Source organism: Globicephala melas, chromosome 2, assembly GCF_963455315.2.
Source record: "Globicephala melas chromosome 2, mGloMel1.2, whole genome shotgun sequence".
NCBI classification, from domain to species: domain Eukaryota; kingdom Metazoa; phylum Chordata; class Mammalia; order Artiodactyla; family Delphinidae; genus Globicephala; species Globicephala melas.
Genome location: NC_083315.2, coordinates 144,988,275 through 145,015,528, shown reverse-complemented (window position 1 = coordinate 145,015,528; position 27,254 = coordinate 144,988,275). Strand labels below are relative to the sequence as shown.

The 27,254-nt window shown below is 38.8% G+C and overlaps 2 protein-coding genes across 3 annotated transcripts in view; one reads left to right on the top strand and one right to left on the bottom strand.

Annotated features, from left to right (window-relative positions):
• Positions 1 to 11,458, bottom strand: part of SLC39A9 (solute carrier family 39 member 9) — a 48,941-nt gene extending 37,483 nt beyond the window's left edge. For both annotated transcript variants that reach the window (XM_030855350.2, XM_030855352.2), the window contains exon 1: positions 10,665 to 11,458. In XM_030855350.2, coding sequence (XP_030711210.1) covers positions 10,665 to 10,760 — 96 coding nt within the window. In that variant the 5' untranslated portion in view covers positions 10,761 to 11,458. The remainder of the gene's footprint in view (positions 1 to 10,664) is intronic.
• Positions 11,459 to 11,807: 349 nt separating this feature from the next.
• On the top strand, positions 11,808 to 26,672 carry ERH (ERH mRNA splicing and mitosis factor). Its single transcript, XM_030855353.2, has 4 exons — positions 11,808 to 11,930; positions 15,541 to 15,628; positions 19,616 to 19,736; positions 26,162 to 26,672. Exons 1-4 carry the CDS (start codon positions 11,928 to 11,930, stop codon positions 26,262 to 26,264), a joined length of 315 nt encoding a protein of 104 aa, XP_030711213.1. The 5' UTR covers positions 11,808 to 11,927; the 3' UTR covers positions 26,265 to 26,672.
• The last annotated feature ends 582 nt before the right edge of the window (positions 26,673 to 27,254 follow it).

The window sequence follows — 27,254 nt, the reverse complement described above, 5'->3', positions numbered from 1 at the left end:
TTCAATCTTGGAAAACAAGACTAACTTGTCTTTTTGTATGAGTCCTTTCTAAAAATAAAAGGAAATCCCGTAAGATTGTTAGATGTGACTACAAAAACAAACAAAAACCCATTGATGCATGGGAAAGACCTGGGAAAACACTGGCAATGAAATATTATATTATTAATACATAAGAAGTTTGACTGAACTGAGAAAATTAAAATAATAAACTACATTTTCTCTATCGAATTAGCAAAGTTTTAAAAATTAAAAATGATAGTACTCAGTGTTTGTGAGAACACAGTGTCATTTGCATTTGTTGAAAAAAAATGCATTTAAAAAAACTGGTAATATAGATTGAGAACCTTCTTGAAGATGTTTATGCTCTTTAATCCTGTCATTCTACCCCTGAGGAAATAATCTGAAATATGGCCATAGCTTTAGACACAAAAATATTCATTCAACACTATTATCATAGCAGAAACTTGAAAACAAATTAAATGCATAATAAGAATTTCTGCATGTAAAATAACTGAACGTAATGAAGACATTAAAAAGTGCCTATAGGGGACTTCACTGGTGGCGTAGTGGTTAAGAATCTGCCTGCCAAGGCAGGGGACACAGGTTCGAGCCCTGGTCCGGGAAGATCCCACATGCCGTGGAGCAACGAAGCCCATGCGCCACAACTATGGAGCCTGTGCTCTACAGCCCGCGAGCCACAACTACTGAGCCCACGTGCCACAACTACTGAAGCCTGCCGCGCCTAGATCCTGCGTTCCACAACAGAGAAGCCACCGCAATGAGAAGCCTGCGCACCGCAACTAAGAGTAGCCCCCACTTGCGGCAACTAGAGAAAGCCTGCACGCAGCAATGAAGACCCAATACAGCCAAAAAAAAAAAAAAGTGCCTATAGGGAATTCCCTGGTGGTCCAGTGGTTAGGACTTGGCACTTTCACTGCCAAGGGCCCAGGTTCAATCCCTGGATCCCACAAGCCGCGCAGCATGCCCCCCACCCCAAAAAAGTGCATAGAACATGATTTTAATAATAAAGGAAAATGTTTATAATTACCAGGTAAAAGAAGGGGAAATGTAAATTTATACATATACCACATAATCAACCATATTAAAAATGCAAACAAATAGAAAAAAAAAGAATGAAAAGAAACAAAAATGTTACTGGTGATTCTCACTGGACAGTGGGATAATGGATGATTTTATTTTCTTTTTACACATTATCATATTTTTTAAATTTGCCACAAAGAATCCCTATTATATAGCCAGGCTTAAAAAAATTTTTTTTGTTCATTTAATTAGAGGCTATATAAACAGTGGCTTTGAACTTAGTAAACCCTGAGGCTCAGTTTCATCATCTATAAACAGGGTAAGAATTCTTCCCTTTCAAGGTTACTGTAAAATCAGTGCAGAACTTGACACATGAGTTGATACTGTAGCTACTGTTATTATTAATTATTATACTGTGGTGGGCTTAGAGAGCACAGTGCCCTTAATATGCAAGTAGAGATGTTTTCCCCTTTACCAAGTGGTTCTAAACACATAGTAACACTTCAAATTACTACAAAACACTTAGGTTTTGTAGTAATTTGAAATGTTTTTCAGTCTCCCCCCTTGTTGTCGTGCTGTGACTTATTTCCTCTACTTGTTGCCCCACCCCTTCTAGTTTGCTCTTTCTACTTTACAGAGAGCTTAGAAATCAGACAGTCCAGCCCAGAGGATTGAGACTGGCAGTTCAAAACATAGGGGTTTTTTTGGTTTTGTTTCGTTTCGTTTTTGGCTGTGTTGGGTTTTTGTTACTGCATGCGGGCTTTCTCTAGTTGCAGCGAGCGGGGGGCTACTCTTCATTGCAGTGCGCAGGCTTCTCATTGCGGTGGCTTCTCTTGTTGCAGAGCACGGCCTCTAGGCACACGGGCTTCAGTAGTTGCAGCAATGGGCTCAGTAGTTGCGGCACGTGCGCCATAGAGCACAGGCTCAGTAGTTGTGGCACACGGGCTTAGTTGCTCCGTGGCACGTGGGATCTTCCGGGACCAGGGTTTGAACCCATGTCTCCTGCATTGGCAGGCGGATTCTTAACCACTGCGCCACCAGGGAAGTCCAAAACACAGGTTTTTTGACCCACACAGCGACGCAATAATATTTGAATTAGTAGCCAAAGTATAAAATTTAGAAGGTTCATATAAGAATCCAGATTTCCAACTTCTGAAAAGTAGGAAGATTTGACAACAGCAGGGCTGGTGTCATCAAATGGCACATGCTCTTCTGTGCCACAGTTGACCACGGTTCTCACGACTCCCTTAGACTCCCAGGCACTGACAGTGGAGGTTAGCTGCCACACATCATGACACTTGAACCATTTTATCTTCCTCCAGGCCTGATTCACTGTTCAGCCTCAATACTTATATGATTTTATGACCCGTTACCTAGCTGTATTAGTCAGGGTTCAATCAAGAAATGGAAGTCATAAAGTAATCTGAACCAGAAAAATTTAATACAACGAGTAACTATAAAAGGGGACTGGAGGGCTTCCCTGGTGGCGCAGTGGTTGAGAGTCCACCTGCCGATGCAGGGGACACGGGTTCGAGCCCCGCTCTGGGAAGATCCCACATGCCGCAGAGCGGCTAGGCCCGTGAGCCATGGCCACTGAGCCTGCGCGCCCGGAGCCTGTGCTCCGCAACAGTAGAGGCCACAACAGTGAGAGGCCCGTGTACCGCAAAAAAAAAAAAAAAAAGGGGGGGAACTGGAATAATGAGAAATTAACCAGTAAGAAAGAACTCTGAAGAACATAAGAACTGCAGCTAAAAGGAGCAGTGACTACCCAGGACCAAAATAAGATTTGCTCAAAGAAGAGGTCTCATAGGGGTTGAGATCCAAACTCTGCTGGAGAGGGCATGGCTGGGGCTCAATGAACAGCAGTAAAAGTTCTGGGACCAATTCCAAGGTATATGTGTGGTGGTGGGGTTTCCCTAGACCAAGCAATGCTTGGACACCAGTAGGGTGTCCCACAATTCAGTTCAATTCTAACACTATCCGGAAATAGCATCAGGTCCTACAAGACTGGCCCCCTGCCATTTCAGATGCCAGTTCCAAGTCCAGGTTGTTATCAGTGCTTCTGACCAACTAGCTATAGGTCAGAGGTTCCTTGGGTTCAATTAATTGGCTAGAGTAGCTCACAGAACTCAGAAAAACATTTTACCTACTAGATTACCTGTTTATTATAAAAGAATATAACTCAAGAACAGCCAGATATAAGAGATTCATAAGCAAGGTATGGGGAAAGGTCACGGAGCTTCCATGCTCTCTGGGCATGCAACTCTCCTAGCACCTCCATGTGTTCACCGAACCAGATCTCCAAACCCTATCCTTTGGGGTTTTATGGAGGCTTCATTACATAGGCATGATTGATTATATCACTGGCCACTGACGATTCATTCAACCTCCATCCCCTTTCCCCTCCCTGGTGGGACTGTTAAGTTCCAACCCTTGGAATCATGTGGTTGGTTCTCCAGGTGACAAGCCCCCATCCTTAGGTTACCTAGTGGCTTTCCAAAAGTCACCTCATTCACATAATAAGACACCTTTATGGCTCTTATCATTTAGGAAATTCCAAGGGTTTTAGGAACTCTGTGCCAGGAAAAGCAAATACATACTTCTTATTATAAATCACAATATCACAAGCAGAGAAGTTTCTGTGGTGCCACACTGGTGTTAACTCACTGGAAATCTGTACTCTAGGGTGTTGGGAAAACTGTTCATGGGAAAGTGTCTCACCAGAGAGACTCTCCTATAAAACCACCCAAGACGGGGTTGCCAGTGGGAACTCCTGACTGCTGGGTGCTGGAGAAGCTGTGTGTTCAGCAGGAGTCTGGGGCTTTGAAAGCCACCTGCAGTGCAGAAGCTGGACACTGGTGAGGCTGGCTGTGCTACAGGAATCAAGTCACCTAGGAGGCCTGCTGAGCAAGCATGCCAGAACCAAGAGGGAAAACCCCTTCTCCTTACAACTTCTCTCCAGTATCCTCTACTGACAAAGCTTAACATTGTGCCAGCTGGCAAAGGAAAAATATTTAAAGGGCCCACATCCATTTTTGCAGCGTAGCTAATGAAGAGTGAATTTGGAGCTGAGAGGCAATAAATTGATAACTGGCACACCAGCTTACTAAAATTACACAAAAAGTTACACAGGAGCCAAGTGAGAGCCAAGAACAGTAGACAGCAAGTAAAGTGCTTGCTCTTAAGGCTATTTAGCTAATCAGAGACTTTTCTAGTCCTTTAGATTGCTGAGGCTTCTGGATGGACAAGTTCTGCATAACAGAGGTGCTATCAATATTCTTTTCCTTCACCTCTATTAATAATAATATTCACTAAGTACTTACTAAGCCAGGCACGTTCAATTATAATCACCTTACATATATTAACTCATTTAATCCTCACAATAATCCTATAAGGTAGATACTTCTATTATCCCCACTTTGTACAACAGAGGCAGCGAAAGTTCAAGTAATTTGTCCCGGCTCACAAAGCCAGCAAATGGCAGAGCCATGATCTGAACCTACACAGTCTAGCTCCAGAATCTATACTCTTAAGCACCATGCTAAACTGCTTCTCTATAAAACCTATTTCATTGTTTCATCTTTTGCTTTTAGCACGTCTTCTTTCCCCAACTTGCCTTTGTCAAATGCATAAAGAATTAATGAAAGGAACATATACAACAAGGTGCAGAAGCTAGGGTATAATTTTTTGGTTAATAGAAAATTGACCTCCAGATAAATACAGGGTTCACAATCGACTGTTTAATGTAATTATCTAGTAGTTAACCCCAAGACCCTATCCCTTAAAAATCCATATAATCAGGGCAGAGGAATTTGCAGACCAACTAATACCTGCTTCTATTGCAATGAAGTTAGACATTGAATATTAGTATTAAAGGAGAATTGAGATTTTTATAATTCCATCATAAGTTTTAAGAAATACCTGTACTCATGGTTAGCATTACTACTTATTACTTGGAATTCCAAACTGAGCTACAGAGGCTCTTAAACTTCACTGTCATTCAACAAAGTCTCACATCTAAATTCTTCAATGAGAGGAGAGGTTAAGACTGTCATACAGAAGCATTCTGAATCCAGTTCAGGTCTTCTTCCCTCAAAAAGGATGTCAATTCTTGAAGAGCACAATTTAGAATGACTAAACTATGAAGATATCGAGATATCGAGTGTGAAGTTAATCTTGAATAGTTTGAAATGAGAACTGCTTCAGATTCCAATTTGGCAGGTGCTAATTTAAAGGGCATCTAAGACATATTCAATCTTTCTTTTAGGTTTCAATGGTATTCAGAGATTGTTTACCTCAGTAGTTTTAATTCTGCTACACTGAGTAAGCACAAGGCATGAGATACACTCTGGAAGGTAAAATGTTAGTGATGCAAGATATTCCTAGTTGGGGGAGCTAAAGGTGCTGATTTAAATCCATAATATTTTCATTCCTTCTTTACAATGTTTATTAGGAAAGAAAATATCATCTAATGGTCAAGTGCTTTGGACTGGTAATCAAACTGACTTAGTTCAAATCCCACCTCTACCAGGTATGTGATGTCTTCAAGCCTGAGTATCTATCTCATAGTCTCATCCTGAGGATTAAACAAGATAATGCACATCATTGCCTGGTACATAGAGGGAGCTCAATACGCATTAACTATTATTAATATTATTATGCAGATAAATGTCAATGATGTTTATCCATATAGCTTTTTCAGGAAAATAATATTGAATCAGATTGCATCTAGACTTTGATTCAAACTTAGCTTTATCAAGCAAAGATACTTATGAGACAATAACAATATAAGACAATAATCTGAGGGAAGACAAGGTTACTGATTGCTTTCCAGATGTGGATAAACTACAGAGAATTCAAAGTTTCAAAGTCTAAAATTTAGAAATGAAATTCCAAACAACTGTAAAATCTATTGTATTACCATAAAAGAATAAAAGGTTAATACACCTGAAAATGCAAAAGTCCTTAAAAATGAAACTTTGTCAAATCTATTTTAAAAATAATCAATTGTCAGAGAAAAAACATACTGAACAAATTCGTTCTTTAGACACAAACCTTTGATTTGGTGGTAACTCAAGAGCCAAAGAGATTTATTATGAATGAGTCAGTTATTATCATTAGACACAAAATAAAAACTTTAACACACGAAAAACAAAACAAAGCTTAAAATGAGAATAAGTATAATGAAGAAGAGAAAGTTAACTACTAAGAAAAATACTATAAAGCAGGGAGACCAAAGGAAAAGCCCTGGCCTCTCCAAATGAAACATTCATGGTGAACAGGAATGCCAACCCCTAAACAAGACTTTTTGGATTCCAAATTGCTGAGAAGTTTCATGATTTGGGGGTGGGGGGGAGTTTACCCCTTAATAGAAGTCTGCTCCAAAATAAAAGGTTTAAAAATTATAATTTAGAACAAAGTTATAAAAATGAAAATCTTAAAAAAGTTTTTACAATTGGTACTGAGAATAATCCTCAGTGTTTTTTAAAGTTCTTATTATGTTCTAGATACAGTGTTAAGTCCTGTGCTTATGTTATTTCCTTACATCCTCACAACAATCCTATAAAGTCATTTAAGAGAAGAGTTGGATGTTAAACAGCTTGCTCAAGCAGACACTGATTTTGACCTACACTACCCATCTCAGACAGTTCCTTTTGAAATCAGTGCATTACTAATTACCTTAAAAACTTTATTGAAGTAAGAATAGCACTACTTTCATCTGCATATCTATGGATCTATACTGCTTCAACACATGAAAAATGTGGCATTATAATCCAAACTGGCCTGTAACAAGAAAAGTACGAAATGAGAGAAAGTCTTCAAAAAGTTTTATAGCAATATGATATTTACAGTTATAGGAGTAATTGTATGTCTGTTAAATCTCACAATACTGCATTTGGGCTTGTATTTTGTATGCTTTTTTTTAAAATTATTTTTGGCTGTGTTAGGTCTTCGTTGCTGTGCGTGAGCTTTCTCTAGTTGTGGCGAGCAGGGGCTACTCTTTGCTGTGGTGCGTGGGTTTCTCATTGCAGTGGCTTCTCTTGCTACGGAGCACTGGCTCTAGGCGTGTGGACTTTAGTAGTTGTGGCACGCAGGCTCAGTAGTGGCGCACAGGCTTAGCTGCTCTGGGAGTGTGGGATCTTCCTGGACCAGGGCTCGAACCCGTGTCCCCTGCATTGGCAGGCAGATTCTTAACCACTGAGCCACCAGGCAAGCCCTGTATGCCTTTTTTCCACTTCATTTTCTTAGTATTTCATTTCCACAAGTATATTGCTCTGCAATGGAATGGAAGTTAAACAAGAACTGGCATGCACCAGAGAATTTGAGGAGTGCTGCCCTAGAGCTCTGGTGCAAATACTTTGCTTTCCCAGCTCTGTGACAAAAAGGAGACATGCTCAGGTAAATGACAATCCCCAGACCATCAGTATAAAATCTCACTCTGGCCATCATTTATATCTGAACTTCATTCCTCAATCAGAGCACCTGCTAAGCTGGGTTGATCCCAGGTAATGTTAAGTTGCAGGCTCTCAACCTACTTATGTAGCATTTTCATTTAGAATCAAAGAAAACTACTCATTAACAACTGAATCTTAAAACACAATATAGTACTACACTAGTGTGTCCAACTCTCTCATCCGACAAAACCTCATTTGTGTAAAGCATGTTCTGGCTGCCTTTACAAGTTTAATTTTTCTCCTGCCCATATGCTGAAGAAGAAAGCATCGTGATTATCAGCCACTTATAAATGCATTTGAGAATCAGAGATTTTGTTCCTTTGTTTTAGAAGTCATTTAGGCATAAGGAAGTTACAAAAGCATCAAGAAAGTTGGTTGGGGGGCAAGGCAGTGGAGAAAGTGACCAAAAAAATCAATGCCACACAAACCTCTTGACGGTCAGATATGGCAGCTAGACACCACTGCTACGGCAATTTCAGACTACTTGATTTCAACTCATTTCTAAATACTAATCCTGCCATAATTAATGGCTTTATTGATCTTTTATTCCTGCTATGAGAAATTCTGAAGAAAAAAGTTTGGAATGACAAAGGAGCAGACAGATTAAGAACATGAATAAAAAGCGAATCTTTTCATATAAATGAAAGTGAACCGCAAAATAAATTAGGTTTATTGGTCCTTTTATTTATAATAACTCCAGTCCCCAAGAAAAGCTAGACTTCCTTAAAAAGAAAAGTTGTTTAGCCAATGTAGGAGTTAGGGGAGCTATTCTCTAAGGGTATAAACTGTGCTTCCTAGTCTCCATGGATGAAGTTTATTTTATTTTATTTTTGCAGTACGCGGGCCTCTCACTGTTGTGGCCTCTCCCGTTGCGGAGCACAGGCTGCGGACGCGCAGGCTCAGCGGCCATGGCTCACGGGCACAGCCGCTCCGTGGCATGTGGGATCTTCCCGGACCGCGGCACGAACCCGTGTCCCCTGCATCGGCAGGCGGACTCTCAACCACTGCGCCACCAGGGAAGCCCTGAAGTTTTTTTTTTACACATTTATCATCTCACTAGTTTCGCAATACATTGATCTATAATAATAGTATAATTTGTCTAGGAAAAAAATGCTAATTCCTAGGAGATAAAAATCACCAGTTGAATTCTAAAATGTCTTTAACTAAGTTACACATAACTTTTATTTTTGTCCTAACAGCTCAAAATGCAGTTACTGCTGTAATAATGAACAGATATTATGAATGATGACTTATAGCATTTCAAGACCTGCATCTGGAAAAAGACCATTCGGTCATCCATTTAGAAAGCCGTAAGTGACATATCATACTAATTATCCTTATTAATAGCCTAGTTAATTACACCACTCACCACGTACACATTTCCTTCAGTGAGAAAAGAAGATAGCGTATACCTGCATATTGCAAAAATCACTCAAGACAGTTTGAGAAAATACTGAAACTGGAAAAGGTCTAAGAATTTTATAGAAATAAAAAGTTCTATCAGTTCTTCATTTGAATTAATTATAATTCTTGATAAATGTTATCTCAATAAGTTTTTAAATATACAAACCAACTTAAACTTCACAAGTGTCAGCTCTAATAATATCAACTCAATTCTACTGTAGTTATAAGAAAATATGATTTATGCCAGAGGAGAGAGAGCAGGTTCACAAAGGACTGGGCAGGCAGGTAGCCCAAATGAGTGAAGTAGGCTTCACAGCCAAGAAGGACCGTGACAATCTACCACTACTCAGCTCTAGCCAACTGTTACCTTGAGGAATAAAGACAAAAACCAATAATAATAAAATTAACATTCTGCTAATCTAATAAAGTAAGTCTGTAGGCTAGATTTGGGGCTACCAGTTTGCTACCTCTGCCACAAGGGACAGAGTGGCTAAGAACTGCTCTGAGTCAGAAAAACTGAGACTGAACAAACAGCTGTGACTCTAACACACTTGATGAACTCGTCCAAGTTACATGATCTAAATGTCAGTCTCCTCATCTGCACCTCACTGGGTTTTTTAAATGAAATTAAGTAATGTATATGTTCAAAACATTGTAGCTCAATGTTATCATTAGATGCTGAAAGGAACGGATAAAAAAAGGAAACGGAAAAGGAGCAGCAGCAATTCAAGTCCCCCTTCTATCTGGCTGTGGGCTTTATTTCTCAAACTCATAATGCCTAGTTCCGCCTTCTTTCTCACCCACAGGTTATTTTCTTTACCAGCAATAAATGCCTCCTCTTTCCTCAGGTTTCCTCAAGGCCCACCTCACACCTCACCTATACCTTTCCTTTATATCAATACTTCAGGCCATTCTCCACTCCCCTTTTCTTTGAAAGCACTTTCAGGACTGGCAGTGAAACTATCTTACTGCTGAACCCCAAGGTATACTCAAGAAATCCTGAATGTAGTAGTTTTTCTCCCTCAATCTTTGAGCGCTATGCATGTTGTGAACTCCTTATGACAACCTGAAGAACCTATCTGCACTTTCATTGAAAAATGCTTTCATCATTCTTCCCTGTTAATGTTTGTTCAAGTAATGATAAAGAATCAAATAAATTAAACAAAATGTCAAACCATATTAACAAAAAATTCATTTCTAAACAAACATTTGAAAACAACTTCAAAAACCCATTCAATGGTCTCCTTCTTTAAAAGGAAATGTGACTTAAGAACAATCTAATTTAGTGTTTTTCTTACTTCATTCTTATTACAGGTATCCAAAAAAATACCTTTCCCCAAAAAGCTTTGCTTGATTTTCTCAAAAAGAGAAGTTATATTGATTTCAACTCATATGGACAAACAACATTCTCCATTTATATTTTGATTGCAATCTAGAATCTTGATTCTTTGGAACTTCTGGGTATCAAAAGAACATTATGGTGCCTCTCTCCCGTAAAATGCACAGAGTCCCAAATTTTGGTATGCAATTTCAGCGAGTTCAGAGTATTCCAGAATCTTCAGTGGATCCACCCACCCCCGTTATGAACTGTAGTGATGAAGAGGTTTGTTTCTATTATTACATGTTGTGCATCTTTCGAAAAGATAGTCTTCCTTAATAAGACCTTTAACTCTGATATTAACTGGGGAAGCAGCTTCCCTTTACAACTGTCACTACTTCCTAGCTGCCATCCTGACAGCTAACAGAAAATTGAGAACTTCTTACCTCCGAGAAATTAACAGCCAAAGGAATGATTCCAGCCACGTAACATCCCACCAACATAGCCAGAGACAGCAGACTAATGGAGATGAAATCCTCCATTCTGCCCTCCTTTATTCACCCACCACCAGCCTACAAATTCTCGAGGCTTCGAAGGGTGCTTAGGTTCTTAAACGCGTGTGGTTGTTCAAAGATAACAAGTGGACTTTCAGTTCTTTGGTCCTCCCCACAGGCAGATGTGTTCACGAGGCACTTTTCTCTTGAACGTACCTGGAAACAGCCCCTTTTTGCTAATACTAGCACCAGAGAGAACTTTCAGCAATTTTAGGCCCCTGCCCGTAAATTTTCCGATACCAGTCACTGGATTCCCGTGGGTTAACAGATGAGAAAAGTCAATGGGAAATATAAGAGTGAGCGATTTCTTCAGTCGTCGGAATAAGGGTAGCACAATGGGCCTACTTCCTCCACGAACAGCGTTCCAGACGGCAGCAGAAAAGCACGAAAGCCCAAGCGAACTCGTTCGTTCTTCCAGCGGCCCTATCTCCCCGGGGCCGCCCCGCCTGTGATCCTTAGGCTGGTCTGGGACCAGCCCACCAATCCCGGCAAACTCTCTTCCGAGTCTAGAATGAGGAAAGGAGTCCTGCAGATTTCTAACGATGGGCCTTAGGGGTTCAGTAGCGAAGCTGATACAAAGCTGTCTCTGCCCTATACCCAGTGCTGCCCATGTTACTCCACTCCGCGGGGCCTTGACCCGGAGCCACCGATACTACAGCTGCCATGGCCGCCAAGTGGCACCTCTTCATTACTCCACTTCCGGATTGCCCTACCACCCCCTCCTTTAGAAGGGTACTTCCGGGTTACAACTGACCTATGCCCCGGGATTCTTATACTGCCGCCATTTTTGAGTGGGGCCATTGAAAGATGACTTGTATCACTCTCTATACCAGTGATCAATTTAGCCGCATGCATAATAACGAGAGTACGGAAGACAGCGTCTTGAAAAAAAAAGATTCTTTTTCAAGTTCCGATACATTCCCCGTGGGTCTCGTCGCCCTTTTCCAAGATGGCTGAAACAGAGTCAGTATCTGCTCTAGCTGCCGGAAATATGTTAGTCTCTATGGTCCGAAAGGTTCTTTCGCTGTGTCCTTCTGACGACTTCCGGCGGCTCCTCTCGCGGGGATTGGCTGTTGGATACATTGCGGCTAAACTCGTGTGCGGCAGCGGAGTCGGCGGCGGAGTCGGTAGCGGCGGCAGCGAGCGTTTGGCGCGATGGTGAGAAAGGCCTAACCGGCTCCCCGAGCCCCCAGCCTCCAGAGTGACCCCAGCCCCTACCTCTTCTCCCCACCCAGTCCAGCGCGAGTATGCAGCTGCTCGGCCCTCCGGCGTGTGGGTCGACCCTTCCCCTTCCCGCCGCGGAGACGCTGGGCCTGGCGGTAGGCCCCGGAGCCAGGGTCCGCCCTGCGGTTGCGCGCCCGCCGGCTGGCTCGGGCAAGGCGTGCGGTGCGGAGGATGCGCTTTCTCCCGATTGCTGCTTGGTAGAGGCAGGCATGGGGAGGGTGCCCTTTCCCTCCAAACTCTCTAGCTTCCTGTGGGAACAATGGCCGAGGGATGTCTGACAATCCTGTCCCAAAGCTGACAGATTGAGTCTACTGCACCCAGCGTGTGGGCCAGGAGGGGTCGTCTTTGCTTTGTAGCGTGCTCTCTCGGCTATTCCCTTTTGTTTTTCTGTGCTCTGCTTTTTTTGGAAAATATGTAATATTTTTCCTCTTCTCTAAGACCTCCAGAGGCCTGGTTTGGTGTGGGGTTTTTTTTTTGTTTTTTCAGCCCTTAATCCTGTGCTTATCGTTATTTATATTCTCTTGGGGCTGGAGGCGGGAAAGATAGGTTCAGCTGAAGGTCCAGGTTCCTTAGAATCTGACCGGGTTGGTAGTGGAGTGGGTGGGAAGGGTTGTTTGTGGTTTTTTGTTTTTTGCTTGTGTGTGTGTATTTTGTAATCCGCAAAAAGGAGACAGGGATTCTGAGGAGTCATGGTTACTTCCACACTGCAATTTTCGTTTTCTGGTTGCTGCAGTTATTAACAGATTATGCAGCTAATGTTAACAAGGAACTTTGTCAGGTTGTCCTTTTCTGAATTTCAATGTTTGACCCAACATAATCTCCCAAAGAGGACTAGGAATTAGAAGACTGGGTTTCCAGTTCCTATTTTGTTATAACTGGCAATGTGACCTTGGGCAAGTCATTTCATCTCTGAGTTTCCTTCTTTCTGTGCCTTTTATGTCACTATTTGGTATTGTATTAAAATGCTTAGATTAAAATCTGGGAAAATGACAGCGGTTAATATCAACAACCCATTCTCGTTGAACAAATATCAGTGATAATTCCTTATGTCAAGTAGAATTAAAAATTGGAATTTGTATTTAAAGGGAACAATTATTGGTTCAGAAGTCTTAAGTACTTTTGCTTTACTGAAGATACCAGCTTCGATTTCTTTTTTTTTTTTTTTGGTAGTTGGGGAGAAGCATTTGAAGCTAAAGAGCCAGTGTTATGTACTGTAGTATTTCTGCAACAGTAGAATGACTATTCTTAGGGTTCATGTTTGTGAGACTTTAAAAAAGTTAACAAAGCCGGATTAACTATTCATTAGAGTGAATCAAAGCCACTTGGTAATCAGAGAATAAGGATTTTATTAAGGTAATCCTGCATAAATTTTATTTTTCTGATTTAGGTTTCACAGTGTTATCTCCCTATTGTGGCAAATATAAATATATATATGTTTGCCTATATGTACTTATGTTTTGTATGTGTGTGTCTGTGTGTGTGTGTATATATATATATGTATATATATATATATATATATATATGGAACTGGTCATTCCCCTGAGAAAGAGTACCGTAAGGAAGGCCAGGACCAAATCTGTCCAGAAGAAGGAAAAAATTGATAGGGCAAATATATTTGGATTTTTAGTAAAACGAAAGGGTTCCAAAAATGGCTCCAATAAGAAGAAAGTGACCAAAATTGGTTTGAGAGGTATTATGATCTTAAACTGGTGACAGAAAGGCACTGTCACTTAAGAATAATAATCATTTTGACTACAGTTCTGTAAATTTAGTCATTTCTTGTTCTTAATTTTTAAGGCTTGTCTTTGGGCAGTAAGTACTGAAAACAGTAAACTTCGCTCAGGTTCACTTTAAGGGTAGATATAAAAAGCATACTGTATAGCCATTCCCATATCTTTACTCTTTTAAGTGACTTAATCCTTTATTTTGCATTAGAATAAGAACAAAATATAGTAGCAACTGGTATGGCTAGTGTATGGGGCAGGCCCTTTTGCAGGAATGCTAATGTAGTTTATAAATTAATTTTCTTCTCAACATATGACCTATTGAAACTACTGGTGACTTATAAAAACTTATAAATAACACGTAATCTAATATGCTGCTTTTTTTAGCTTTTACTCACTATTTAAGAAAGGCCTTGATTGTGTTCAGGCCATTATAGGTGAGAATTAGTTTTCATCTCTTGTCATCAAGTTTTGTTTTATCTCAAATCCTCAAACTTTTAATCAGAATGACTCCATTTTTGATGGGGAGGGAGGAGTACGATAAATTCTTTTGTTTTTCATATTGTGTTCAAAGTACTATTTTTGGGGTAATTATTCAGAAAGTCTAGGCATCAGCTATTTCAGTTGCAGATTGTTGGTGGTTAAAAATTCTGATCATTTCAAAACAGTTTGGTTCCTGTAATTAGGAGATTTTGTTTGTTTGTTTTTTACCCAAAAATAATAGTACAGCAGAAGAGAAGAGAAAAATATGAATAGTTTGATTTAGGATTGGGTTTACAGTGAGGTTACATCATACTTGAATTTATTTAATAAGTCTTACACACTTGGCAAAAAATTGGAAGGGGTTGTACCCTCAACAGACCAGTGTCTGGGGGCATTTTTGGTGGTCACAGCTTGGCCAGGAGAGGGTGGGAGTGCAGGTACTACTGGTATTTAGTGGGAATAGACCAGGGATACTGCTGAACATCCTGCAATGCACAGGACAGCCTCTGCAACAAGGAATCTTCCAGCCCCAAATGTAGTAGTGCCAAGGTTGAGAAACCCTAAAATAGACCCACTAACAAAAACATGCTCCCCATTGAGGGTGAGATGGAAGATAAAAGTCTATCTGCTGTTCTTTAGGCCTATTCACATCTCTTACAATGTGATCCTCTAGCTATTTTGTGTGATTCCAGAGTTTAAAAATACATAGCCCCTTAAGGTGAGTCATCTACTAGGTGAATAATTTAATGGATTTTCTAGGGTAATGTTAACTATATATACTAATTTTATATTGCCAATTTATCTTACGCCTTAATGTTTGAGTCTAATCCCTGGATAAGATGTGACTTCACTGTTGTGCTAAAGTTAGAAAAAGAACATAGATTGATGCAGTGCTTGCAGTCATTATAGTGTTTTCCTTTTTCTCTCCTTTCATCAGCCCATATCTGTTTTTATTAGGGACTTAATAGGGCTAGAGCTAGAAAGTGACCAATGGAGATAGAACACCTAAGCAGGTTTATAATCTGGCTAGGAAGATAGGTGCAAAAGAGAAAAAACAGTACAGGTAGCTTATGCTGAGTACTTGCAGCCAGTAAGTGCAATAAAAGTTGGAGAAAGCACTCATTAAGGACTGGGAGGCTAAGAGAGACCCTACAGAAGGTAATCCAGCCTCTGGTGCTACACTTGGGCAAAGGCGCAAGTATTGTAGAAGGAGCACCCTGATTAATAGTGTTTTAATAACCAGTGATCATTTGTCATGAATGGAGATTCTGTCTCATACTATGAATTCCTCAAATATGAGTTGGAAACTTACATTGAAATCACTTTTCTTTCCACAGTCTCACACCATTTTGCTGGTACAGCCTACCAAGAGGCCAGAAGGCAGAACTTACGCTGACTACGAATCTGTGAATGAATGCATGGAAGGTAAGTTTAAACACTAGTCGAGGGGTAGAAATCTTTGCGTTTGTTTCGGGGGTGGGGAGGTGTTGGGGGGTCGGGGGGGCTGGGCTGTAGAGACTCCCCATTCCTACGCTAGCATCCACACCAGCTTGTTGATGCTGGCCCGGGGTGAGAGTGGTAGGTGCTGCAGCTCTCAGGTGTCTTGAGTTTGTGTTTTCCTCCAGATTTCTTGCATTGTTAATTTGAGCAAGGAAAGTAGATACTTAGGACTGTATTTGTTGAATATTTGAAATATAAATTATATATACTGTCTTTTTCTGTTGCAAATATTACTTTACGTTTTTTTAATCAAGCTCATTATATAATGACTTTCCCAAGCCTCTGATTGTTATGTAAATGTTCTGTTATTTGTTATGTTATTTTGTTACTGTGTTATGTAAATATTTTACAGGTATTCCTTATATATTGTGGTTAAACTCAAGCACTATAGAGTTGTTAAGGCAGGCTCGAGGAACCTAATAGTGCCTACAGAACCTAATGGTCTGCTTATTAAACAAATAAATGTTAAAAGCTGGTCCATCAGAATGTTAAAAAGTAAAAAATTAGCTCAGTGAATAAAGGCAAATGGAACCAAATCAGTATACTTTAATGTACATTTGATTAGTTGGCACCACCCTGAAGGGAAGTATTAGCCCTCAGTAAACCATTAGATGAGAGCACATAGATTGGATCATCACAAATTGGGTTCATGTTTACATTTAATCGTTATATCAAGTAAACCACCCTGCGCCCTGTCTAGCAAATTGCACATTCTTCACTTCATATAAAGATTTTATAGTCGGTGTTTTTGCTGCTGGCATGTCCCTGAATTTGTTGATTATCTGAAGCTAACGGGGTTAGACTTAAAATCTCTTCATTTAAAACCAACAATGGGTAGACCTGTGGGGGGAAAAATGCTACTTCTAGTAATTAGAGACAGCTTCTACGCTTTCCTGATCCTGCCATCAGATTCTGCTCTAGAAGAGCAAGGCTCTTGTTCTTTTCTTAGGTCCCTTCCTCTGCTGATATCCTTACTTGCCATTAAGGTAGACTTTGTACCTACACTGTCTTTTTTTTTTTTTTTGTGGTACGTGGGCCTCTCACTGTTGTGGTCTCTCCCGTTGTGGAGCACAGGCTCTGGACGCGCAGGCTCAGCGGCCATGGCTCACGGGCCCAGCCGCTACGCGGCATGTGGGATCTTCCCGGACCGGGGCACGAACCCATGTCCCCTGCATCGGCAGGCGGACTCTCAACCACTGCGCCACCAGGGAAGCCCCTACACTGTCTTTTTAATGAATACACTTTATTTCTAGAGCAGTTTTAGGTTTAAAGAAAAATTGAACAGGAAGTACAGAGAGTTCCCATATACTTCTCCCTAACCCCAGTTTCCCCTATTAACAAATCTTGCATTGGTATGCTATATTTGTTACAGTTGATGAACCAGTATTGATACATTATTATTAAAGTCCATAGTTTACATTAGAGTTCATTCTTTGTGTTATGCAGTTCCGTGGGTTTTGCCAAATGCAGAATGTCATGTATCTACCATTAGAGTATCATATAAAATAGGCCCACTGTCCTAAAAATCCCCTGTGCTCCACCTGTTCATCCCTCTTCACCCCATCCCTGCTGCCTGGCAACCACTGGTCTCCTTGCTGCCTCCATTGTTTTTGCCTTGTCATAGAATTGGAATCATTGCCATATGTACCCCTTTCAGACTAGCTTTTTTCACTTAGCAGTATGTATTTAAGGTTCTTCCATGTCTTTTTGTGGCTTGATAGCTCTTTTTTTTTTCTTTTCTTTTAAAATTAGAAATGGTGGTTTATTTTCCATTTTAAAAGTTAAAATGGAAATACTGGAATCAGTTCTCACAGGGTGGTTGCCAAATGGTAATTTTCTTTCTTATTTTTCTTCGTTATAGTAGTTAATATTCCTCTGGAATACAGAGCTTTCCCTCCCCGCATCCCTTTTTTAAAATTAATAGATTTAATTTTTTTTAGAGTAGTTTCAGGTTTACAGGAAAATTGGTTAGAAAGTGCAGTTCTATCATACCCCTGCTTCCTTCCCACCCCTTCCCAGTTTTCCCTATTATTTATATCCTGATTAGTTTGATACGTTTGTTACAATTGTAGAATCAATACTGATACATTAATAACTAAAGTCTATAGTTTACGTTAATGTTTGCTTTGAACATTCTGTGGATTTTGACATGTGTAATGACCATTTACTACCCTAAAAATCCCCTGTGCTCCACCTACTCATCCATCTCTTACATGGCATGAGATGTCTCCAAGTTCTTTCTTCTGCATGTGAATGTACAGTTGTCCTAGCACCGTTTGTTAATAAAACTACTCTTTGTCCATTGGATTGTCTTGGTCTCCTTGTCGAAAAGCAGTTGACCATAGATGTGAGGGTTTATTTGTGGACTCTTGCTTCTATTCCATTAATCTGTGTGCCTGTCTTTATGCATAAGCAGTACCACACTGTCTTGATTACTGTAGTTTTGTAATAAGTTTTGGAATCAGGAAGTGTGAGTCTTCCAACTTTGTTCTTTTTCAGTATTGTTGACTATCCTGGACCCTTGTATTTCTGTATCAAATTTAGGATCAGCTTCTCAGTTTCTGCAAAAGTACCTCGGATTTTGATATGGATTGCATTAAATTTATAGATCATTTGGGGGAGTATGACCATCTTGATACTGAGTCACCCGTTCCATGAACATGAGATAGCATTCCATTTATTTAAATCTTTACTTTCAGTGACATTTTATAGTTTTCAGTGTGTGTCTTGCATCTTTTTTATTAAATTTATTCATAAGAATTCTTTTTTGATGCTATTTATTTCATTTTCAGATTGTTGGGATATAGAAATATTGATTTTTGTATATTGATCTTATATCATGCAGTCTTGCTGCACTCATTTATTAGTTCTAATAGTTTGTGTTTTGTAGTTTCCTTAAGATGTTCTGTATATAAGATCTTGTCACTTGTGAATAGAGATAGGTACACTTCTTCCTTTCTAATCTGAATGCTTGTTATTTCTTCTCCTTGCCAAATCAACCTGACTAGAACCTCCAATACAATGTTGAATAAGAGTGGCAAGAGCGGATATTCTAGTGTTCTTCTCATCTGAGTGGGAAAGCATTCAGTCTTTCACCGCTAAGTATGATGGTAACTGTGAGTCAGTGCGACAATGAAATTTCCTTCATTGTGAAAGGTTTTTACTTCCTTTCCATTTCACCCTTTCTATTCAGGAACTTATGAGTGATGTTTCTGATCACAGTGTGTGTACCAGTACCAATCAAAAACCCTTACTAAGGGACTTCCCTGTTAGCGCAGTGGATAAGACTCCGTGTTCCCAATGCAGGGGGCCCGGGTTTGATCCCTGGTTAGGGAACTAGATCCCACGTGCATGCCACAACTAAGACCTGGCTCAACCAATAAATAAATAAATAAATAAAATAACTAAAACTTAAAAAAAAAAAAAACCCTTACTAAGATAGCTTTTGACAACTCTGTGGTTGAATATTACTTTTTCTTAGGAAATTTATGAAGTCAATTTAGAGGTACATGAAGACCTGTATGTACAGGATAGAACATATTTATTTGTTGAAAAACCTGCTAAGACACACACTGTCGGAATTCCCGAGCGGTCCAGTGGTTAGGACACTGCGCTTCCACGGCAGGGGGCCCAGGTTCGATCCCTGGTAAGGGAACTAAGTGCCACAAGCTGTGCGCGGTGCAGCCAAAAAAAAAAAAGTTTTATTATTAAGGCACAAAATACCAACATTCTGGTGAATTTATAAAATTTTTAAAAATTTGCTAGTGGCAACAGTGAAAACAAAAGTGATCAACTTACTGTTCTTTTCCCAGCCCAACTTGATAAAAATAAATATTACGATATTAGCATATAACACTACTCATATCTAAAGTTCATATAATTGTAAGATCTTGGTTTTCTCCTCCCTCTTAGGTGTTTGTAAAATGTATGAAGAACATCTGAAGAGAATGAATCCCAACAGCCCCTCTATCACTTATGATATCAGTCAGTTATTTGACTTCATTGATGACCTGGCAGACCTCAGCTGCCTTGTGTAAGTATTAGCCACCATATCTCTTAAATTGTACTTTTCTATTGTTTGTTTGTTTGTTTGAGGCGATTTATGGTGTTGGGAACTCACTCTGCCTGACACTGATCTTTGTGTTTTGCTTACTATGTATTAATTAATATTTCTTCTGCATGTGGCTCATAAATTAAGTTGTCACCATAAAGCTAAAGGCACAGGAAAATCTAAAGAACTTTGCTAATTGATGCAGTTAGTATGCATCAACTTTGAGAACTTTGTTCCTTAAACTTAATAATCTTTTTCTTAGTTTTTTTTCCCCCATTATAGTCTTTATCCTAAAGCAGTTGGCTTTGGATTAAAACTAAGATTATTCTGTTTTCATGACATTATTTTTAGAATGTAAATATATATAGGACTGAAATGGAATGTAATTTTAATTCCACCCAGTGTTAATCAAGTATATTTTGGCATGTTAGAATGAGATTTTTTTTTATAGACCCTTATGTTTTCTATTCTCAGAGGTTTGTCAAATTAAAATTTTTTTCTAACATATTATGCTTGTTATAATTTATTTCGATAATTACTTATCACCACTATTACTAAGGAGCAAGTGAGTCTGTAATACTTACTCAGTCTCCTCAACATTTTTGGACAAGAGCCTGAGTATAAGTACAGCTAATTTTAAAAGGGAAAATGGAAGTACCTTATAATGAGATCTTCAGTCACCAGATGCCTTAATGTTTATTACATGCCAGACACTGCTAGAAGAAAAAAATATTTTTCAGTGGTGAAAAACATATAGGTCCTACTCTGAGCCATTTCCTGGATCACCACTGGAGCCAAGCCTGGACTTGCCGTCACACCAAAGATTGCTGGTGAAAATAAGCATTTCCTTGCAATTTTTGAGTTTTGTTTTCTGCATCTCTTCATTGTGTTTCACTTATAGCCATTTCATTTTGCTCATTCAGAACATTCAGGTGATCCAGTTCTGGTCTTTAATGATATGTGTTTATAATTTTATTATTTTAATATAAAAACTCAGAAAACTGTTGAGGCCAATAGAGCTATATATATTACGCTATGTTGGTTTGTAATGACTATAGTTGATCTGTTTATTGCCTGACACACACAGAAAGAGACACATACATATTCATTTAACAAATATTTATGAAGTGCCAACTATGTACCATGTGTGTTCTAGGCACTGGGGATTGAGCAGTGAATAAATCAGGTTAAAAGGAACCCTGTGAAGCTGCAGAAGAATAAGTGAGGGGGAGAGTGGAGGGAGATGAATTTGGTGGGGCAGAGAGGGTGATATCCTAGAAGCCAACTCAAAAGTACTTCATATTATTGGTAGATCAAATTAATGAGGACTGAGAACTGACTCTTGGTTTAGCTGTGTGGAAGTTTTTGGTGACTTCCAGAGCAGTTTTGGTAGTGTGACAGGAGTAAAATCTTTATATAGTCCAGTGAGTTTAAGTTAATGAGAAGAGAGAAATTGTAGGCAGCCAACACAGACAACTTTTTTGAAGAATTTAGCTCAGAAGCAGAGCAGAGAAATGGGGTTATAGCTAGAGAAAGGAATACTTTTTCTTTCCCTTTAATTTTGTTTTTAAGCTGAGAGAAATAATGGTAAGTTTGCAGGCTGTTGGGATGATATAGTAGAGAGGGGAAAATTGATGGCTTTAGGTAGGATCTTGGACAGTACGTTAATAGTAAAGTAGGAAGGATGGGCAGATATGGTGGAAGCTTGGGGAAGTTGTTTTCTAATTGCTTTAGTTACCTCAGGAAAATAGGAAGAAGGACACCATTTGAAATTAAGGGTGAGGGAGGAGGTGTCGGAGGCTTGTGAAAAGAGGTAAGAAATTATCTAGGAGGGTGAAGGGATTAGGGAATGTGTGGTTTAAGAGGTACTTGATAATGAAGTTAAATTAATCATGTGATAAATAGGTTTTTCCTAGTCACTCTAAACCTGAATGGTTACAGGTGAGTCTCTACAGGTAGAGAATCAGCAGAGATTTTGCTAACAGTTGAGGATGTATGCAAGGGAGTATTAATGCAAAGGACTGAATGACCATGTAGGGGTTGGGATGGCGTGGGGACAGGTAGGATCAATTAATTACAGGTCACAGTGGGGTCAAAGGATTGTTGAAGGTGGGGTATTGGGAAGTAGTGATCAGAGAACGAGGTGCTTGAAATTGGGAGATTGAAGTTGCTGGTAGTGAGAAGGTATAGGGATCTGGCCAAGGAAGGGCAGGGGATGAGATCATTGGAGGAGAGGAGTTCAAGGAACTGAGAGGCCCAGATGTTGGCAGGATCATCTAGTGGATATGAAATCACCAGTAATGTGTTTATTTACTTTCTAGAATTTGAGAACAGGGAGCTTTGTTTTTGTTCACTGCTGTATCCCCAGTGCCTAGAATAGTATTTGGCACATAGTTGGTATTGAATAAATATTGGTTGTTAAAATACATGTCGTCAATATAATATGATTTGAGGCATAGCTTTTTTAAATTATTGGTAATCTTCCTTTTCTCTCATTTGCATTACAGAGCTACAGTCGGAAATGATAGGATGGTCTAAATAAAAGTGAAAGAATCTAATATGACTTCTTTCATGCTAAATTTTGCAGTGTCTTGTATTCTCAGAAATCTTTGATATTATTTATCTGATTAAGCTGTGGGTATTTTATATTATTTTTATACTGATGGAGAGTTTTGTTTGTTTTTGTTTTTTAATATATGTTCTAGGTGTATTTGGTGAAATATTCACACTTGAACTTAAACATTGGATGTTTCAGTTGGAACTTAAAATTTTAACAGAGCTAGTGTGCATATTCTCATTTCATTCTTTAAATGAATTGTTGATTTTATTTTAAAAATTAATGGCTGTCTTTCTGATTCTATAAAAATCACTTATTGAGACATTGGGTATCTAATCCTGATGGTTTGGGATATGGCACTCATTCGCAGCAGATGGGGAATTACTTACAACCTTGGGAGGTTATGGTTAAGATCTAACTGGAGTTTTAGGATTAGACATAGCTGAGTTTGAATCCTGGCTCTGTCATTTGCTAGCTCCCTTGGGCAAGTTAGCTTAATACTGCTAAACCTCAGATTGCTTATTTGTAAAATTTAGATGCATCTGCCTTACAGGACTACTGGTGAGGATGCAGTGCTTACTTAGCACAGCAGTATCAGGTCTATGGCAGGAACTTCATTTTTAACTAGGTTGACATCAGGCAGGGTTTTATTTTTAATTACAATGAGGAGGTTGGTTCTTTAAAATTTGCCCCAAGTAGAATGATAGTTTCAAATTTCACAAGTGAGTTAAATCATACTGTTAACGAATAAAGAGGTGTTATGTTGGTTTTTTGACAGTGAAAGTTACACAGAGTAAAATAGTAGCTTTTATGGGGACATACTACAGGTATGTCATTAGTGATAGAACATAACGTTTCTAACTTCGTGCCATTAAGTGTAAACCAGAAACTACGTCTAGCATGCTAAAATGATTTCTAATACTTGCATTATTAAAGCAAAACAGAGGAAATACATCTTTAATTATATATATTATATACAATTATATATATTACAATAATTATTTAATTATTATAGATAATTCCTTCTAAGCTGTAGCAGTTCAGATAGTATAAAAGAGAGATTAATGGTAATCTATAGTTTTTAATTGTCTATAAAACTGTAAACTGTAGCTATTTATGTTTCTATCTCTAATGTTGAACTTTTGGCCTTTGAAAACTTTCAGAATCAAATTTGGATTTAGAACCATTTTGCTCATATGACTTTGTTATTTGAATGTTCCAGAGAAATAAGATTTCCAGAATTGCTTCCAAAGAGGTCACCTATTGCCATGGCATTTCCTATGACAGCACATCCTGCCCCTCTCCTTAATCAGGGATTGTGACTTGGCCAAGAATTGGCCTCAGACCAAGAATTAAGTTCATTTTTGGTTTGTAATTGTTGTGTACTTGTTGCTTGTATTAAGTTTAAATGGCAAGACATTTTTAATTATTTATTCTTAAACCAGTAGAGGAAGAATGGAATAAATAAGATACTTTGTTGACATAATTAAACCCAAAACAAACTGACCATGCATTAATAGTAAAATTTATTCATGAAGGATTTATATTTCATATATTTGAAATCAGAGTACAGATTTCTTCACAGTTCTGTGATCTGTAAGGTGGTTTTTTTTGTTTTTTCATTTTTTTTCTTTTTTAAATAGGCTTTTTTAAAGATTAAGATAACAGCCTGTTGGCCTTTCGAAGATGAGGGCTTTTCTTGTTTGCTTAGGGACAGAGGGACATTTTTATCCTTAGTTATTGTAATAAGGAAGGTACTCCTTCCTAATCAGGAAGACAGCTTGATATCAGTGAAGACCCCAGCTGATTTCCCTGCTCAGATCCACAGCTTCTGTTCTTGCATAAACCTGCACTTAGTTTTATTCTTTTTTGGCCACACTGTAGGGCATGTGGGATCTTAGTTCCCTGACCAGGGATCAAACCCACACCCCCTGCATTGGGAGCGTGGAGTCTTAACCACTGGACTGCCAGGGAAGTCCCTAAACCTGCACTTACTGACCATAATAGTAGGCTAAATGATTTATCTGTACCAACAGCTAAGGATTTTATTAATGTACTTAACATTTAATTGTCTCATTTTCAAGTGTCAATTAACAGCCATCAATATACAGCTTTCCATAAAGAAGGCATTATTAACTATTTCTTACGTTGGAAAATAGCATGCAAGTTGATGGATTCTGAAGTGATCTTGGTGGGGTGAATGATCTAAATAAGGCTGTCCCACCCAGATATTATAGTTCTGAAAAATTCTTTTCCTTTTTTATTTCTGTTCCAGTGTTAATATAAATATTGTAGTCTATTCTGCCCTACCTTGGAGTAGACTAGATTAGCATTTATTTAATTAGGACATATGAACAGAGGATAGTCAAAGAACATTGGTTTACTTTTTAGGGTATTTCTCATTGTAACAAAAGGACATTAGTAAAAAGCCAAATGTTTTGTAAAAGTAGAAAGCTCATGCATTTTTAATAAACCAGATTCTGACCTTGCCATTCAGGGAAAGAATGTGATAATGGTGTAAGGCATTCCTACTTTGGAGTTTGTTTTTCTTCAAAAATTGGGTCATAGGTTTCTAGCTTAGTGGTTCATGGTAAGGACTCTGGTCAGGAGTGTTTAAGCTTTCACTCCTTGCCTGAAGTCACTTAGCTAATAAGTTACTGAACTTTTTTGAGCCTTGGTTTCCTCCTTTATAAAAAAAAGGATAATAATTTTATCTACTCAACTGCTAGGTATTGCTTTAGGCACTCAATCCTGTTGTAAACAGGATGAAGTGAGTTGATTCAGATGAGTGCCTAAAGCAATACCTAGCAGTTGGCAACTTCTTAATAGGTATTTACTATCATTTGTATTTATGTATATAATTTTTTGCTGAGAAGCTAAAAAATGAGGCTTCTGGGTAAAATGAAACAATAATTGATAAACTAGATATTTCATTTTTTTAGGGCATCCTTAAGGGTTTTTTGTTGTTTTTTTTTTTAAGGCAAGTTATATCCTTCGCCTCTCTTGAATGACATGCGATGTTTCCACCAGATGGTGCACATGACTTTGAAACACTGTGATGTGCCTTGTATTTGTGCAATCTCTGCTTACTTATTGTCTGCTTTTTTTATACTATAGCTTTAGTTTTTTTTAACTCCAAAAAAATGAATTTACTGCTTAACCAGCTAGATTTCAGTTGTAGGTCAGCTGGAATGTTTCTGTTTTTTGAGTCCTCTAAAGATACCTTGAGTGGTTTGGCTATTAAGTCGATGCCTTGTACTCCCAAAACCCTGGAATCCTAGTGGAGCTTCATTGCTAATGCTACTCCTTGTACTCCAGACCCTTCCCAGCCTCTAGCATTGTTTATATTAAAAAGCAAATCCTAAAATACTGGATGTATATAAAAGTATTTCCTCCTGTTAATACTTTTCAGGGAAGAAATCTTTGTGGCAGTAACATGTTAAAGGTTTGTTTTTTTTAAGTTGATTCAAAGTAAATTTAGCAAATTTGAATTAGTGTTCAATTTTTGTTTTTTAATCACTAAAAAAAACATAAAAATAGTAACTATGTAGGAGAAAGAACACATGGTTTCTGGTCATACTTTGTCAAGAAGTAGATGTGTAACATTACACATATAACTTAAGATCTCTAGGCCTTGGTTTCTTTTTCTGCTGTAAGATAGTACTAGGTGATCTAAACTTCATATCGCTTAAAATTCAACAGTTATGTAATTGCTCTTTTACATTTTCATTAAGTTCATGTATGAACATGTGCACATCTGTGCCATCATTGGGCAGTTATGATTTCAGGTTTTAAAAACGTGACAGTAATTGACCATTGTAACTTTGCTTATTACCTTTCTGTTCCTCAGTTACCGAGCTGATACCCAGACATACCAGCCTTATAACAAAGACTGGATTAAAGAGAAGATCTACGTGCTCCTTCGTCGACAGGCCCAACAGGCCGGGAAATAGTTGAGTTTGGAAGCGTTAGGGGGATGGGGGTGGGCTTGGAACACAGGTGTGTACAGTGTGCTGTAGTAGAAGTTTTGTATTATAGTAATCCTGTTTCCATTTTGGTACACTCTAGCCAGGATTGAATGTATTAGATAAAATAGGATCTTGTTCAATCTGAAACCCCCTTTGCCCCCTTCTCTCCACTCCTTTTTTTTTTTACTTAAACATTTTTATGATGATTTAGGTGGAAGTTGGTTTTTGTCAGTTAATGTTGGTTCCAGTCCTTCAGACTGTTCGTATCTGCTTTATAACATTCACTGTACTAACCCTTCTTCAAATCAGGGTGGGGGTGGTTACGCGGCTTAGTTATGTCCTCAAGACAAAGTCTTAGTGAGAAACAAATAAATGTCCTTTAGTTATATTTTCCCCCTGAGTGATTTTTTTTTTTTTTTTTTGTCTCTCAACTGAATTGGATTTTCTTGCCAAAGCATTATCAGTTTCTAGACCAGTAGCCTGCTACACAGTGAATTTGAAGAAAACCTATGTATGTGCTGAATTTGTTTTGCTGTGGCTTATATGAAGCTAAAGAGCTTTTACCTCATTTTCCATCCTTGTAAGTGAATCTCAGTTGTATCTCCAAGGACTGTTGATGCAAACATTATGAAGCTCTTTCTGGGGACATAGCTTATCTACAGCAGCAGCCAGGTTAATTCCTTAGCTTTGGTGATGTACTTCTTCTGGAAGGTCCTTGTGCCTTCTCATAGCCTTCAGCAGTTGAATGCTGATTACCACCCCTGTATAGAAGCTATGAGGGTGAGGGAAAGACCACAGAGAAGTACAAGATAATCTTGGTTTTAGTGTAAAGATTGTGGTCACATTGTGACTTGAACATACACTACATTGTACCTCCAGTCATATATGAGAACATTCCCTGATTCTACTATTATCACACTTCACCAATAGCAAATAATATCTTTACACACTATAAGATCGGCAGTTTTTTCGGAG